At 44.2% G+C, this 15975-nt stretch overlaps 1 protein-coding gene across 1 annotated transcript; it reads right to left on the bottom strand.

Moving 5' to 3' along the window:
* Positions 1 to 582: 582 nt before the first annotated feature.
* FAM25A (family with sequence similarity 25 member A) lies at positions 583 to 3293 on the bottom strand. Its single transcript, XM_019716119.3, has 3 exons — positions 3042 to 3293; positions 1701 to 1763; positions 583 to 771 (listed from the first exon to the last, which is right to left on the bottom strand). Exons 1-3 carry the CDS (start codon positions 3112 to 3114, stop codon positions 638 to 640), a joined length of 270 nt encoding a protein of 89 aa, XP_019571678.1. The 5' UTR covers positions 3115 to 3293; the 3' UTR covers positions 583 to 637.
* Between the last annotated feature and the right edge of the window lie 12682 nt (positions 3294 to 15975).

The raw sequence follows: 15975 nt of genomic DNA, 5'->3' as shown, positions 1-15975 counted from the left end.
TTAACCTTCATAGTACTGACTCATAGCAGGAAGGAGAGGAGGCCAAGCATTCTTGCCCGCCCTCCAATTAGTCCTAACACAAGTGTCGGAGGGGAGATCTGACAGCAGCTTCAACAGCTAAGAAGCAGTGGACTTGGTTCTTCCTTGACCTAATTTTGTGACTATCCAGCAGAAATGCTTCTCTGAAGCCCCTTTCAGAATATGGAGCATCTCAAGCTGACTGAGCTTGTCCAGCTAACCTCAGTCAGGTTGATCCATTATCTTCCCTAACTCTTGTACGAACATTTCAAGGAAAACCCAAGGAACATGTGGGCTGAATTATGGTCCTCCCTTGGGGTGTCCTTGAAGCATTGAGGTATCTGAAACCTATATATAGTTTCTGGGAAAATAATCTTTTAAGAAATGTAGCACTGACCCTAACAATTCTTCAAGCGGTCCTTGGTGATGTGAGAAATCTTCATGTAAGAGCAGCACATCTGATTAATTGGGACCTATCTGATCCCCAGTGGGTGTCAATGTGTGACAGCAGGTGACATAAACAGCGCTTCCATCCAACCAGGAATAAATCCAGGGGCGAGTGTACACATTTCACAGATTTTATTGAGATTCAAGAAGAGTCTGCCAGTGGCGGGCGTGCTCACTGTCCCAGTTTACCCAGGCCTTCCGCTGCATGGGTGACGGCATTTGTGACAGTGTGGGTCACTGTCTCGGTGACTTCCTTTACCACTTTGTCCCCTGTCTCCTGAGCCTTCTTGAAGGCTTCGGCAATGGCTGTCAGGAAGAAAAGAGGAATGTCTGGTGAGCAAAGTAAATGTTTCCAGCCACTTGCTAGGCCAATGTCACCTGGAGTGGCCTGTGGGACGTGGCAGTCTTCCTGGCTTGTGCCCGGGACGATCCCCCATGGGATGCAGGGCAGCAAAGCTCCTGGAGGAATGTGTTCCAATTTTGTTTTATTTCTCCCAGTGACTTGCTTTCCTTCAGCCATGACTATCTGCTCTTGGGTGTACTGCCTACTCAGGCTTCATTTCCTGTGAACTGCCTGATATTGGGGTTATCATTTCTACTATAAATACTATGTGGTTTTTCATTTAGCTTAGCTTATTGTTTTTTGTTATGAAAAATTTCAACTTTCATATTGTCAAATTTGCCTAATATTTCCTTAATAGCTGTTGGGTTTTCTATCATAGTTAAAAGATCCTCCCCTCTCTGAGATTTTGCCAAAATCTCTGCTCTTTTCTAATGGTTTAATATTTTCATGTATTTATATTTAAGTCCTGGATCCATCTGGAATCTGTTTTGTTGAAAGGAATGAGGTATACGTACGCTTTTTACCTAGTTAGGCTCACAGCACACATATACATATAAACATGATGTAAATATGTATTTATAAATATGTATAAAAAATGTTTTTTCCAGTGTGCTACCACATAGTCTTTTGTAACATCCTAGTTTTTGTTTCTTTTTCCCTTTTTTTTTTTGTCTTTGGTTTTTCATTTGTGACTGTGTCATAACATTCCACAGAGAGTGCTATCTAGTTGGATCTTGCTTCAGCAAAGTTTGGTCTGTGGCCTCAATGTAGATAATTGCATACCAACTGAAAGGGCGCAACATCCCTCAGGGTTTGACCTTAGTCAAAGAACAGGTTCCCAGCACCTTCCCTCTTCCCTCCTTCCTTCCTTCCCTCCCTTGCCCCACCATACCTTTCTCTCCAGCCTCCTTGGCATGCTCCACCACCTCCTTTACCACTCCCTCCACGACATGAACTGAAAAGATGAGACAAACCCAAAGTGAGAGCACAGTGCGAGCCAGCTGTTCCCCACGTTGGGGCCCACACAGTGCTGGATATTCCGAATGGGACTCTGGGATGCCGCTCCAGCCAGGACAAACTGGCTCACGGGAAGGAATCCCAGCTGGTTTCCTTCAGAGATTCAAGTGGGTCCTGGCTGCTGGGGAAAAGCTGAGTGAGCCAAGCAAAGGCACAGGGCCCTCCATGCCCCTCAGCCTGGCAAGGTCTGGAATGCCAATGAACAGTCCCTCCTGCCAGCTGGGAGCCTGGCAGCAAGGCTAAGCTTGTTTCCCAGGTCACCACACCTCTCAGGTGAGCTGCTGTCCTGCCTTAAGCAAGACAGAGGCTGCAACCGGAAGCCGAACCCTGAAGCCTCCTCCAGCAAAACCAGTTCCCCAAAGCCATTCTTCCAACAGAAGAGGGCTTTCTGCCCACCTAGGAGCTATTTAACATTTGGGTGGTAGTGTGCTAGAAATGGAAGATTCTGGAGTCAGAAGAACTGGTTCTAACTCCCCCTTCACTGCTTGGTTCCTTCATCTGTAGAATGGGAATAATACAGAATTCGGAGGGCTGTGAAGGAGGAAAGAGGGTAGTCAACACAGCCAAGAGTTAACCAATGGAACACAGACGAGTTAGCCATTTAGAAAGAGAGCAGCAGACTTAACGTCAGACAGGTGGGACCTGGATCAGCCTCCCCACATACAGTAGCTGATCTCTGCACACAAAACAAGGACTTCTGGGGACTTTGAAGACATTGCAAATGTCCTTTGTATAAACCCCGAACCCTGGGAGCTGACTTTGAACAGAATCAGACTTGGTGGTTTTTTAATAAAGAATCATGAAAGCTTCAAAGTTATGGTAAAAATAAAAAATCTGCCTTCCTTTTCCTGTATAGGATATTCAGAACAGGCACCCAGGTTTCCAGAGGGAAGGATTCAAGCTACCAGCTGCTCACCCAGCATCCCGGCTCCCCTCAGGCTCCCTGGGGCCTCTGAGCTGGCCTCCCTCCTACCCTCAGCTACATGGAGTGAGGGTTGCCTGAGGCAGTCAGCTCCTCCAGGCTCTGCTCCCAGCTGCCCTCCTCAGCCTCCTTCCCCCACCCCCCCTCAGCTCCGTCCTATCCTTGTAGGGCTGATTGCTCGGCCAAGGCCTGCCTCAAACCTGCGGGGATCAGCTTTGGGCAGGCCCAGTCTAGTCAGTCCCCAACCCCAGCCTGAGGGAATAGCCCAGGTGGAAAGGAGCCGCAGGCCCTTACCAGCTTCCCCAGTAGCCTTCTCGGTGCGGTGGGCCAGGCCCTCAGCAGCAAGCTTCCCCAGTCCTCCTAGCATTGTGCTGCAACAGGTGGCGACCAAGCAGGATGCTGGGGCCTGGACCAGTGTGCTTTTATAGGTGCCCCTGATGCCTGGCTGGGCTTTGGGGCACCAACCCTCACCCCGGCCAAGTAGTAGGTCAGACAGTGAGTCAGCGCAGGTGTGACAGGAGGAAGAGGCTGGGTGTGGCACTGCCCTTCTGGGCAGCCAGCACGTGAGGGAATCTGGCCCTCCCTGCACCTTGGGGAGGCCCTGTGAGGTCAGCAGTGGAGGTGGCCAGGAGGTCAAGAGGTCCTGGAGGAGTAGATGGAGGATTCACCACCACCTGGGGAGGTGCTCTGGCCTTAGCAAGAATTCCCAGAAAGCTGCTGTACTGGCCCCTGACACATCACAGGCTTAGGGAGCCAGGCTGCCTCCCTCGTTACTCAGAATGGAGAGAGATGCCTTAAGCCCCATGCCACATACTACGTTTCTTAGTCACTAGGCCAACCTGAGCCTCAGTTTCCTCATCTATACAATAGGGACAGCCACGCCTTCCTGTCTGTGTCATTGATCGTCGGTGGGATCGTGCACACAAGCTCTCGGTAAACTTCTGTTTCCTCCTCATCATCACTGATGTGACACAGAGGGGCCCCTTGACACTGAGCCCTGACCAACCAGTGGGTAGACCAAAGAGTGGAGGGGATCTGGGGCTGCCTTGGAGCCCGAGGGCTGGGGGATGTGACCCCACTGGGCAGGAGTCATGGAGGGAAGGTCCTCCCAGTCCTTGTTCATGCAGTCAGGCCTGGGGCAGGAGCCCAAGGCCCCCTCCTCCATGCAGGCTCCCTCATCCTTCAGAGCTGCCCAGGAGGGCGTGGCAGGACCTAATTAGTGTTTACCTGACCGCAGGCCTTCACAGCCTGGGTCCTACCGGGAGAGACACTCCCACATTCCTGAGTGATGTGGGGGGTCCCCCAGGCTGTGGCCAGCTCCCTGGGGTAGGCAGTAGGTACTGTGAGTCACAAGGCCACAGCACCACGAGTGGTTGGGTTTTAAACAATTTGAAGAGGTCTCCTTAAGAAAAGGAATACAATAATACTACTCTTGTAAGGTTTCTTTCCCCCCCTTTCTTCCACCTCCCCCAACTCTAGTTCAAGCCGTTGTTTCTCAGTCTCATTGTGTAGGACACAGCTCCCTGGCTCATGCTGGTATTATGAGCCTTGCGCTCCCTGTGCTGAGGCAATTGGTTGTCAGTCATCCGTGGGCTGCTCACAGCAGCCCACGGCAGCTCACAGCAGCCCACGGCAGCTCACAGCAGAACCAGCTCCAGGGAGAGCTGTTGTTCACAATCTTAGCTGTAGAGGGCGCAGCTCACTGGCCCATGTGGGAATTGAACAGGCAACCTAGGCGTTGGGAGCACGGTGCTCCAACCACCTGAGCCACTGGTCTGGCCCTACTCTTGTAAGTTTTACAATTATGTAGGTATGACCCTGTGGACTCAGAGGGGCTGTGAAAGTGAAGGCCCTGGAGCTTGAGCAGGTCCAGATGACTCTGTTCTATTCTTGGTATAGCCAAATACCAGAATATTGGGCTCAGGACATCAGGACAATGTTGCCAAGGGTGGGGGGACTTTCTGGGACATGGCTGGTGGGAATTGGGCTGAGAGACACACAGGGACATTGCCTAGACTCATCAAAGCCCCTTCCCTGTTTCCCTGGAGGTTGTGTGTGTCTCCCACCCCCCACAGGGTCCTCTCTGGGCTTGTTCTCCTCACAAGATGACGTGTCACCCACCAGTTCTGGGATGGTTTCCAGACCCCACAGACCCTTTCCCACCAGCCCCCACCCTGGGATACTCTTTACAGTCCCCCTCGCCTCAGGAGATCACCAGCCCCTCAACAGGCCCCTGTGAGGACTTGGTCACTCAGCAGATCTCTGGCCCCAGTGCCGGCCCACAGTCGGCCTGTAGCTATGCTTTTCCCTTGCTGTCAGGCTTTTGCTGCCATCACTACATCATTTCCGGGCCCATGAGAATCTGCTCCTCTTTAATGCATTGCCCTGCTGTGAGCACCCTGACTCCAGGGACAACACACCATGGTCCCAGATCTCCCGGCAAGGCTGGGTCCAAACATAAATCCCAGTGTCCAGCAAGGCGACAGCAAGAGGCCTCAAGACACCAAGCTGCCCAAGGCCAGACTTGGGCCCCAGACCTTGGTGCTCTGGCCCAGATCCCGGCCCACTTGGCCCTCCAGCTCCAGCTGTGAGCAGCACCTGTCCTCTCAGCCCAGCCCTTGGCTCCCTAAGGATGGACTCCTTTGCAGCCCAAGACCCTCCTAGCCAGAGCTGTATTCCCATCTGAGGGATTGGGCTCAGGTGACTCCTGCAAGGAACAACGTTACCTGCCTGGATGCAGTTGAGGATGACTCCGGGGGGAACCGCGCCACCTGGCAAGAGGCATGGCCATGCTGGGCCCCAGTGGAGCAGCCCCAGAACCAGGCACCCAGGTCAGCTTGTCCTGAGTCAGAAGGTCACGTCCAAGCCTTGGGGCAGGGAGAATCAGGCCCTGACAGGAGCCCATTAATTCTCCAAGTGGAATTTGCTCAACAACCCAGTTTGGCAAAGGACCAGCTGCCTACATCATCAAGTCAAGGAGAATCAGTTTTCAAATAGCAATTTGCCAATTTAGCAATTACCAATTCTGAAGAAAAAATATACTTAACTACTTAGGTCTGTCTTATATCTTAAGCATGATGGTTTCTTGTGTGATATGAATAGGAGATATCATGAATATCCTGAGTTTCATGATTGTCCGTCCTGCCTATGCTTTCTCTTACTTCTGCTTCATGGATTTGAGCTCACTGTATATACTGAGCCCACATCTCCTGCACAGCCACAGGGGAGCCAAGCACAGACTCCTGGAGACTTGGTGTATCTGTCACCAAAGGAGGACTTCCCCATCATGTCCACACCCACATAGCCATGGGTGTCAGTCAGTAGGATTCGACTTCCTACTGATATCCCCCATTGACTGAGGGAGCCTGGGTGATGCAGTTCTAGAAGACAGGTTCCCAGGACAAGTGCAGGGAGAAGCAGGTGGGGTGTGGATGTGAATTCTCTGTAAACAGAGAATACCAGCTCAGCCTGCCAGACTTCCAGGTCTGGAAGCAACATGGTGTCAGTTTAATTCTAAATGGTCCCATTTCTTCTTAAAACTGAAGAAGCAGGAGCAGGAGCAGGAGAAAGAGAAGAAGGAGAAGAGAAAGAGGAAGAGGAAAAGGAAGAAGGAAGAGAAGACAGGGGAGGAAGAAGAGGAGGAAAAGAGAAAGAAGGAAGGTTGGGGAGGGGAGAAGGGGAAGAGGAAGAGGAAGAAGAAGAAAGGCCGTCACCAACACACACAATAAACTTCAGAGAAACTAGGAGACTGGGAAACCTTTGGGGTGGGGGTTGGGGCGTCGGTCTCAGATGTTGCCAAACAACACTCAGTCCCAGGAGGAGACGACCCTGTGAGAGAGAACTGCGTGGGACAGGACTAAGACACAAGGAGATGAAGAAAGAAGAGGAAGGTGACCAAGGAATTCCGGAGGGTGTCGTATCTTAGAGAGTACCACTTTCCAAGACAGAAGGGAGTCCTTGGGAAGGCAAGGATTGACTGACACCCTAGAGGCTGCAAGTGGGAAAACAAGGTTGCCCACAGTATCTTCCCAAAGAGTTCTGAGAGGCAGAGGGGTCACCATTACACAGGTGAACCCAACACTTCTGTGAAAGAAGCACAGGCTCCTGAGCAAAGGAGCCTGGGTAACTCCCCTGGCCTGGCCCCCTCTCTCCAGAGGAATCTCCCTCTGATGTCTGGGAAATTGACTTCAGATTTGAACTTCAGATTCCTAACAACCTCCAATACATCATGAATACAAGGGTTTTATGAAAGGGTAGGTTTCTCTCTGCCAGCTCAATGTTAATTGAGTCGCAAAAATAGTATAGTTTCCGTATCTTCCTCACGAAACCTCCCCTGATGTTCAAATCTTACATCACAATAAAATGATCAGAACTAGGACATTACCATTAGCATATTTAGTTAAATTAAGTATAAAATTATTTAATTAAATAATACGTTGAAATAAATTTAAATTATTTCAATTAGCTAAAGACCTTATTTGAATTTCACCAGTTTTTCCATTAATGTTCTTTTTCTGTCCTAGAATTCTATCCACAATCAAACATTGCATTTCGTTATTTCTCCTTAGTCTCCTGCAGTTTTGTAAGACTGAGATAACAGTTCCTCCATTTTTCCTTGTCTTTCATAACCTTGAGTCTTTTAACCAGTCCTCATCCGTTATTTTGTCAAATGTTTCTTATTGGGTTTGTCTGATGTTTTCTCATGATTGGACTGAGGTTATGCATTTTGAGCAAGGCTACTACAAAAAAGATGTTGTATCCTTTCCAGTGCATCATATCACAGGGTTCCTGATGTTGATACATCTTATTACTAATGATGTTAAACTTGACCATTTGGTTAAGGAGGCCTCTGCTGGGTTTCTCCACAATAATGTTACTATCTTTCCTTTGTAGTTAATAAACATCTAAGAAGAGATACTTTGAGACTATGCAAACTGTTTCTCTTCAAACTTAAAAATTATGTGGTAAAATACACATAGCATAAAATTTACTATCTTATTTGTAAATGTACAGTTGAGTAGTGTTAACTATTCACATTGTTGTGCAACTAATCTCCAGAACTTTTTCGTTTCCCAAAACTGAAGCTCTGCTTCCATCAAATAACTCTCCATGTCCCCATCCTCCTAGCCCCTGGCAACCACCGTTTTATTAGGTTGGTGCAAAAGTAATTGCGGTTTTTGCAATTATTTTTAACCTTTTAAACCGCAATTATTTTTGCACCAACCTAATACTTTGTTTCTATGAGTTTGACTATTCTAGGGGCCTCATATAAGTGAAATCATATAGTATTTGTCTTTTTGTAATTGACTTATTTCGCCTAGCATAATGTTCTCAAGGCTCATCCATGTTGTAGCATGTGTCAAAATTCCCTTCCTTTTTAAGGCCAAACAATATTCCATTGTATGTATATGCCACATTTTGTTTATCCATTCATCCATCAGTAGACATTTAGGTTGCTTTCACTTTTTGGCTATTGTGAATAATGCTGCTGTGATCATGGATTACAAACCTTTTTTCAAGATCTTACCTTCAATTCTTTTGGATATATGCCCAGAAGTGCTATTGCTGGATCATACGGTAGTTCTGTTTTTAATTTTTTGAGGAACCGCCATACTGTTTTCTATAACCGCTGCGTCATTTTGTATTCCCACAAGCAATGCACAAGTGTTCCAATTTCTCCACATCCTCGACAACATTTGTTGTTTTCTGGGATTGTTTTGGTTTTGGTTTTGGTTTTTTTGATAGCAGCCATTCTAATGGGTGCAAGTTGATATCTCCTTGTAGTTTTGATTTGCATTTCCCTAACGATTACTGATGTTAAGCATCTTTTTATATGCATATCAGCCATTTGTATATCATCTTTGAAGAAATGTCTATTCAAGTTCTTTATCCATTTTTAAGTATATTATTTTTTTTAATTGTTAAGTTGTAGGAGTTCTTTACATATTCTGGATATTAATCTCTTCTCAGATATGACTTGCAAATGTTTTTTCCCATTCCGTAGATTGCCTTTTCTCTTGCTGGTGTGTCCTTTGATGAACAGAAGCTTTTAATTTTGAGGTAATTCAATTTGTCTAGTTTTTCTTTTATTGTCTGTGCCTTCAGTGTCATAACCAATAAATTATTGACAAATCCGATGTCATCAACCTTTCTCCTCATATTTTCTTCTAAAAGTTGTATAGTTTTAGGTCTTACGTTTATGTCTTTGATCCATTTTGAGTTAATTTTTGTATATGGTACAAGGTAAAGGTTCAACTTCATTCTTTTGCATGTGAATACCCAGTTTTCCCACCACCATTCGTTGAAAAAATTGTACTTTTCCCATTTAATGGTCTTGGCAGCCTTGTCAAAAATCATTTGACCTCTCCTCAAACTTTTGCACATTAATTTTAGCCTCTATCAGTGGATCTTATCTGCAATAATTATTTCTCTGGTATTTGCCTAATGATTCACTATTTTCCCTTTCCTTCTTCATTAATTAATTAAAATTCTACTATAAGAGTTGCCCCTTCTCCACATCTATTTATTATTTACTCATATCAGAATGGATTCGTGAATAGAATATTTATCTTATTCTATGGGTTAAAACCTAATACTATCATTATTTATTTTTTTGCTCTAATTAGTCCAGCTTGGGCCATTAGAAGCTCCTTCACGTCGGCTCCTGTGTTTTTTCTATAAGCCTCCATCTTTTCCCTTTCTTTCTTTCTTTCTTTCTTTCTTTCTTTCTTTCTTTCTTTCTTTCTTTCTTTCTTTCTTTCTTTCTTTCTATCTATCTGTCTATCTATCTATCATCTGTCTTAGCATTTCCTTACTTTCTAGCACTACAAGGATGTTCCAAGCTAATCTTGTATTTTCCCCACCCCAGCCCTATAATCAACTACTTCTCCTCAGAGCCCTGGTTCCTTTTATTAGAGAATGGTATTTAGAGATCAAGATCTGATAATAAGTGTGCTTATTGATACTGGGATGTCATTGCTTCTAGGAACTCTCAGCAGATAGATCTAGGAAGTATATGTGTGTATTTACATATATGTGTGTGTTGTATGTGCTTGTATGTGTGTATACATACACACACACAAAGGATGCTAAAAAAATGTATACACTTTTTTTTTTAATTTTTATATTGGGGAATATTGGGGAACAGTGTGCTTTTCCAGGACCTATCAGCTCCAAGTCAAGTTGTTGTTTTCAGTCTAGTTGTGGAGGGCGCAGCTCACTGGCCCATGTGGGAATCGAATCGGCAACCTTGGTGTTATGAGCACTGCGCTCCAACCAACTGAGCCAATGGGTCGCCCCTGTATATACATTTTAAGAAAGGAAAAAACTGTTAAAATTGTAATACAATGAATGACACTAGCATTCATTTGATTAATGCCATACTACACATTGCTACCATAATTCAACTTCGAAAAGTAATATGTAGATAACATCTTTTAAAATGTGTACATTTTTTTGGCATCCCTTAGTATACAGTAGCCCCTCCATTATCCATGTTTTCACTTTCCATGGTTCCAGTTACCCAGAGTCAAGCTTGGTGCAAAATATTAAATGGAAAATTCCAGAAACAAACAATTCATAAGTTTTAAATTGCACACCATTCTGTGTGATGAAATCTCACACCATTCCACTCCATCCTGCCAGACGTGAGTCATTTGTTTGTCCAGTATATCCACGAAAGAGTACTGATGCTGGCAATTCAGATATGCCAAACAGAAGCCATAAAGAACTTCTTTAAATGAAAACATATGTGTGTATAGGAAAAACATAGTATACATTGGGTTCAATACTCTCTGTGGTTCAGGCATTCACCGGAGATCTTGGAACATATCCCCTATGGATAAGGGGGAACTATTATACATACATTCTGGTATACACATTTTTTCAGAACTACTAACTCACAGTCCTATGAAAAACACATTTACTGACTAGATTACAGAATTTTCTACAGTTCTTTTTGCCTTTAGCCTTACAGAATCCAGTCAATACAGTCATATGCCACATAATGACATTTTGGTCAGTGACAGACCACATATATGATAAAGGTTCCATAAGATTGTAATGAAGCTGAAAAATTCCTGTCGCTTAGTGATGTCGTCATTGTAACATCATAGTACAATGCGTTATTCATGTGTTTGTGGTGATGCTGGTGTAAATAAACCTACTGCTCTGCCAAGTGTATAAAAGTACAGCACATACAATTATGTCCAGTACCTAATAGTTGATAGTGATAATAAATGACAATGTTACTGGTTTATATATTTACTATATCACACTCTTTATCATTATTTTACAGTGTATTCTTTCTATTTGTAAACAAAAAGTTTACTGTAAAATAGTATGTGGTATAATGCCAGCAGTGTAACCTCATACATCTCGTGTTTAACATATCTCTTGATTGCATCATTTTCTCTTGTGCTTGATTTAATCTCATGTTGCTTTGTACAGTAACATGGTGTAAAGACTTATAGCCTAGGAACAATAGGCTACACCATACAGCCTGGGTAGGCAGTAGGCTATACTACCTACGTTTGTGTAAGTGCACTCACTCTATGATGTTCATACAATGAGGACATTGCTTAACGGCATATTTCTCACAACTTACACCCATCATTAAGTGGCGCATGATTGTATACTATTTTCCAAAGCTACTTAGTTTTTTTCTTTTTTTTCCCTTTCGGTGTGGCCATTTAATTCATTTGTAATAGAGTTAGGATGATTTGTTAGTGTTTGTATCCCATTTTGGCTTCTCTCTCTACCACATTCTAGTTGATTTTAGTACTTTATTTTGGGGATATGCGAAACATTGCTATGGTTCTTCAAGCCAGAACTACACAAAAAGATATAAAGAAGTGTCACTCTCTTCTCATCTCTGCTACCCTGTCCTCATTCCCCCTTTCCACTGCCTTCCTACTTGTCCCCTGTATATAACCAATCCCTTTGGATTCTGGTTTATCCTCCCTGTATTTTCTTTCCATAAATATGTAGAGATGTGTATTTTCTTACATCTTCTTTCTTTACAAGAAAAACAGCATATCATACAAGGTCTGACAATTAAATTCACAAACTCATCCTAGAAAAAGTGCTACATACCTCATTGCTGAATATCACTACAGTCACCTTCAAAGTACTCCCCTTGGGAAGCTATGCACTGATGCCAGTGCCTAGTCCACCCTTCAGAGCAATTTTGGAACTCTTTTTCTGGAATGGCCATCAGAGCTGTCGTCATACTATCTTTGATGTCCTGAATGTCATCAAAATGACTTCCTTTCAATATTCCCTTTATCTTCAAATAAAGAAGTTACTGGGGACCAGATCAGGTGAGTCGGGAGGGTGTTCCAATACTGTTATTTGCTCACTGGCTAAAAACTCCCTCACAGACAGTGCCGTGTGAGCTGGTGCATTGTCGTGATGCAAGAGCCATGAATTGTTGGTGAAAAGGTCAGGTTGTCTAACTTTTTCACGCAGCCTTTTCAGCACTTTCAAATAGTAAACTTGGTTAACTATTTGTCCAGTTGGTACAAATTCATAATAAATAATCCCTCTGATATCACAAAAGGTTAGCAACATCATTGCAACAAGTTTATGAACTTAAGTAGAAAAAAGTGAAGTGCAAAACAGCACTTTTATGAGATCTGACAATTAAAATATACTAGTAAAAATATACTACTATTTTTAAAATATGGGAAAAATACCAAAACTACATTGCATATGAAGAAATTCTACTAGAAAAATTTACATCAAAGAAGGCACCTGTAAATTATTACTTAACATGAATTAAATTCTAATGTTTAAAAGAAGATACAGTAAAACAGAAATGCCAGAATTCCGAGATAAGATGGCAAACAATAGGTCTAGGCAGAACAGGAACTTATAGATCTCAGGAATAAAACAGAAGAAAAAAGATTTAAAAAGCCATTGCAGAAACATAGACTAAACTATAAAGAGCCAGCTATGGAATAGAAATGAAAAAAGAAAAGAAATCATATTAAAGAGATACACAGTGTTTGGGAAACAATGGCAGATCTGGAAACTAAGTATTATAGGAAAAAACTTCATACCCATAACTGAAATTCCCAAAGAAGAAAGTTAAGCAATGCAATAGAGCAAATATTTAAAAACACAATTAAGAAATACTCCTGAAATTAAAAAAATCTAGACTCAATATTCAAAATGCAAATTGTATACTAGGGAAAATTGAACCAGAACAATCATCACTGAGTCAAACCCCAGAAAACTCATTGAAAGATAAAAAAGACAGTCCGCCAAAAAGATCATGTCCCTTTTTAGAAATTCCAGTGAATTAGAAAATAGGCTTGTAGGGACTGCTCAACCTTCTGTGCAAGAGGGCAGTGACACTTAGAAGATACTCAAAGAATACAGTGCAAACTGTACATTTCAAACCCAGCCAAGGTTAAGTAAAAAGGCTATAGACCAACAATACCACACATTTAAGAACTCAGAATATGGTTCACATGAGAACTTCTTTTTTTCATTTTAACTTTTTAACATTTTTAATAGAAAATTCCATACATAAAAGTAGGAAACGATGAACCCTCATTACAATAACCCAAGGGGCTTAGCTGTTACAATTATCAAGCCTAGATGTCTCTTCTCAGTTCATCTGTAAATATCTCAATCTTGAGGAAATTTCTAGAGGCCTAACTCCAACCAACCAAGAGATAGCAGAAAATATTTCAGCAAAAGGCATGGCAGAGAGATTTTGACATCTTCAGTTGCAGATCTAGGACAAGACAAGGGTGTGTCTCAGAATAGAGGAATGGAATGTAAATGCTACATGTTTTCATAAAATAGAAATGAGAAAAACAGAAGGGGAGTACTCTTATTCCTAAGAAAACTAAGGAGCCATGAAAAGTCAGAGTGATTCAATTTACAAATATAAATGCTGAATATGTCTGTTAAATAAAATACAAGAGCAGAGATAATAAATTATAACCAACTTTCCATTTCCAATGTTAATTAAAGGAGGCTGTTGTGGATAATCAAACACAGCAAATTTTAAAAAATTTAAAAAAGAGTGAGGGTAGAAGATGGCAAGTAGAAAACTCTGCCCCTTATCTCTTATGTAATTTGATGTAATCAGAGTTGAGAAGTCCAGTGGAACCAAAAAGTAATGCTAAGTGATTGCGTTTGGCTAGTTGAGGAACTGGAATTTGGAGAATTGAGAATTTGGGGGCAATTGCTAATGAAAGAATTGATCTTTGGAGACCTGACTGAGACCCAACAGGTATGGTGGCCACAGTCTTCTCCTCAGTGTCTGGGCTCAACTAGCTTTCTGAACGTCATGGAGACAGGTCTCCTATAGGCTTCCGTGGGGTCCTCTGGCACCGTGCCCACTGAGTCCCAGCCATGGGGCAAAAGACAGATCCGGACTCACAATGTTGAGAGAACGGAGGCACACAGAAACAGGTTTATGTACAGTGCCGCGGGCCAGCTGCACGGGGGGTTGTGAGGTAGTGTGGAATGGGCCACACTGATGAGATGGCACCATGGTGACAATGTGTGAACTCATTGTTATCCCATAGAAGAACCGAAGGACAGTCACTTGCGCATTCATTTAGCAGATGGTGGCAGAGCATCACTCTAGGCAGGGCATGCACTGGAAAGGCCTTGGTTGCAGCCCTGTGACAACTGTCATAGAGATGCACACAGGAAAGCATCACTGTGGAAAAGAAATACAGAGGGTGTGAATTCTCCAACAGCAGTGGCTGGACCCATTCTGAGTGTTTGTGTGTTGGGGGCAGTTGGGGAAGCTGAGAACTGAAGGATGAAAAAGCAGGAGCCACCTGGACAAGGGTGATTTATGGGGGAGGATGGAGTGCATTCCAGGCAGAAAAAAACAGCATATGCAAAGACTGAGGCAAGCAGGGGCTTGATGGCAAGGGAAATGAAAACAAGTCTATGTGGCTGAGGCAGAGAGGAGAGGGTGTTGTGAGAAGAGTTTGGCAAGGTGGGTAAGGCCAGTAAGTGAAGGACCTTGGCATCCAGGCAACATCAAGAGGATTTGAACTTTTGTTTGCAGCAGAAAAACTAACATACAGGGGCTCAAATGGTGAGGAAACTGCATCCTCTCATACAGCATGTTGTGGCAGCTGCAGGATTGACTTAGGAACTGAATAAAGTAGCCCTAGGTTCTTTCTATATTTCTACTTTGCCCTAATCAGCAAGTTGGCTTTGCCTTTGGCTTGTTCTTCCTACGGTGACAAAGGCTGCCACAGTTCTACGCATCATTTCCAGCCACAAAAATGTCCGATGGAGGAGGAGGGACTTTTTAGTTTTTCATTTGTTTGTTTTTAGGATGAAAAACTTTTCCTAGACGCCTCCTGGCCCTCAGACCTGACCTTTTCTCCCTTTGGCCAGAGCTGGGTCACACACCCAAACCTAAGGCAATCACTCAGGAGAACTAAAGTGAAGACGGATTGTTAGGCCAGCTGGGATTTCTCCCTTAGTCACTAGGGAAGGATGCATACCAGAAAAGAAGTGAGGGCTCCGCCAGTCTAGCCCCACCAGCCTCCCGACCGGTGTGATCCCAGGTGGTCTCTCCCCACCCTGGCATCCCTACTCCTGGAGATGTTGGAAGCGCCATCCCGACTTACCCAGGTGTCTCTTCAAGGACCTTCCCTCTGAGCCAGATTGAGCAGCCGTGGCCCATTTTGCAGACTAGGGGAAGCCTTTTGGGGACAGCAACAAGGAACCAAGCACGAAAGTGGGTGACAGTGAAGATGCTGAGGGGGTAGCGAGGAACATGTTGGGCGCTTGGGAGGGAATCTCAGATTGGAGAAGTGAAAAGTCACCTTAGCAGATCGTCACCCACAAGGCGTGGTGGCGGTGGTGCGGGTGGGGGGGAGCTACATTGCCACCTGCTGGTAGGCCGTGGAAGGCCTCCCCGAAAGCCGGCATGAGTGCTCGGGCGAAGGAAAGACAAAGCTTTTCCCTCTCAATCGCCCCAGAACTAGGAGGTGCCATGTAATCAATATCGTGAATTGAAACGGCATGATTACACATGTACTCGACCAGAAGCAAACTAGATTATTATGATGAAGAAAATAACGTATTCAAAGACATGGCGGTGGAGAAGGAGAACGGGGCAGCACCAGCCGTGTGGCAGGGGGTTCTGATGATGGCGGCTGCAGAAGCCAGGGCTGGACATTGTCCTGTGGCAACTGTGAGTCACCCATCAGCAGGGCGTACCAAGGGCTGGTGTCGC

The sequence above is a fragment of the Rhinolophus sinicus genome, chromosome 15 (genome assembly GCF_057876585.1).
Source record: "Rhinolophus sinicus isolate RSI-liver-muscle chromosome 15, RSI-T2T, whole genome shotgun sequence".
In the NCBI taxonomy this organism is placed as follows: Eukaryota; Metazoa; Chordata; class Mammalia; order Chiroptera; family Rhinolophidae; genus Rhinolophus; species Rhinolophus sinicus.
This window is presented reverse-complemented; position numbering and strand designations above follow the sequence as displayed.

What these genes read in the sequence shown, in the direction of transcription:
- FAM25A (XM_019716119.3), bottom strand. Translation starts at nt 3,114, where the DNA reads ATGCTAGGAGGACTGGGGAAGCTTGCTGCTGAGGGCCTGGCCCACCGC. An exon ending in GAAGGCTACTGGGGAAGCTG is followed by an intron (nt 1,764 to 3,041) that starts GTAAGGGCCTGC and finishes TCATCTTTTCAG; the next exon opens with TTCATGTCGTGGAGGGAGTG. An exon ending in CAAGGAGGCTGGAGAGAAAG is followed by an intron (nt 772 to 1,700) that starts GTATGGTGGGGC and finishes TCTTCCTGACAG; the next exon opens with CCATTGCCGAAGCCTTCAAG.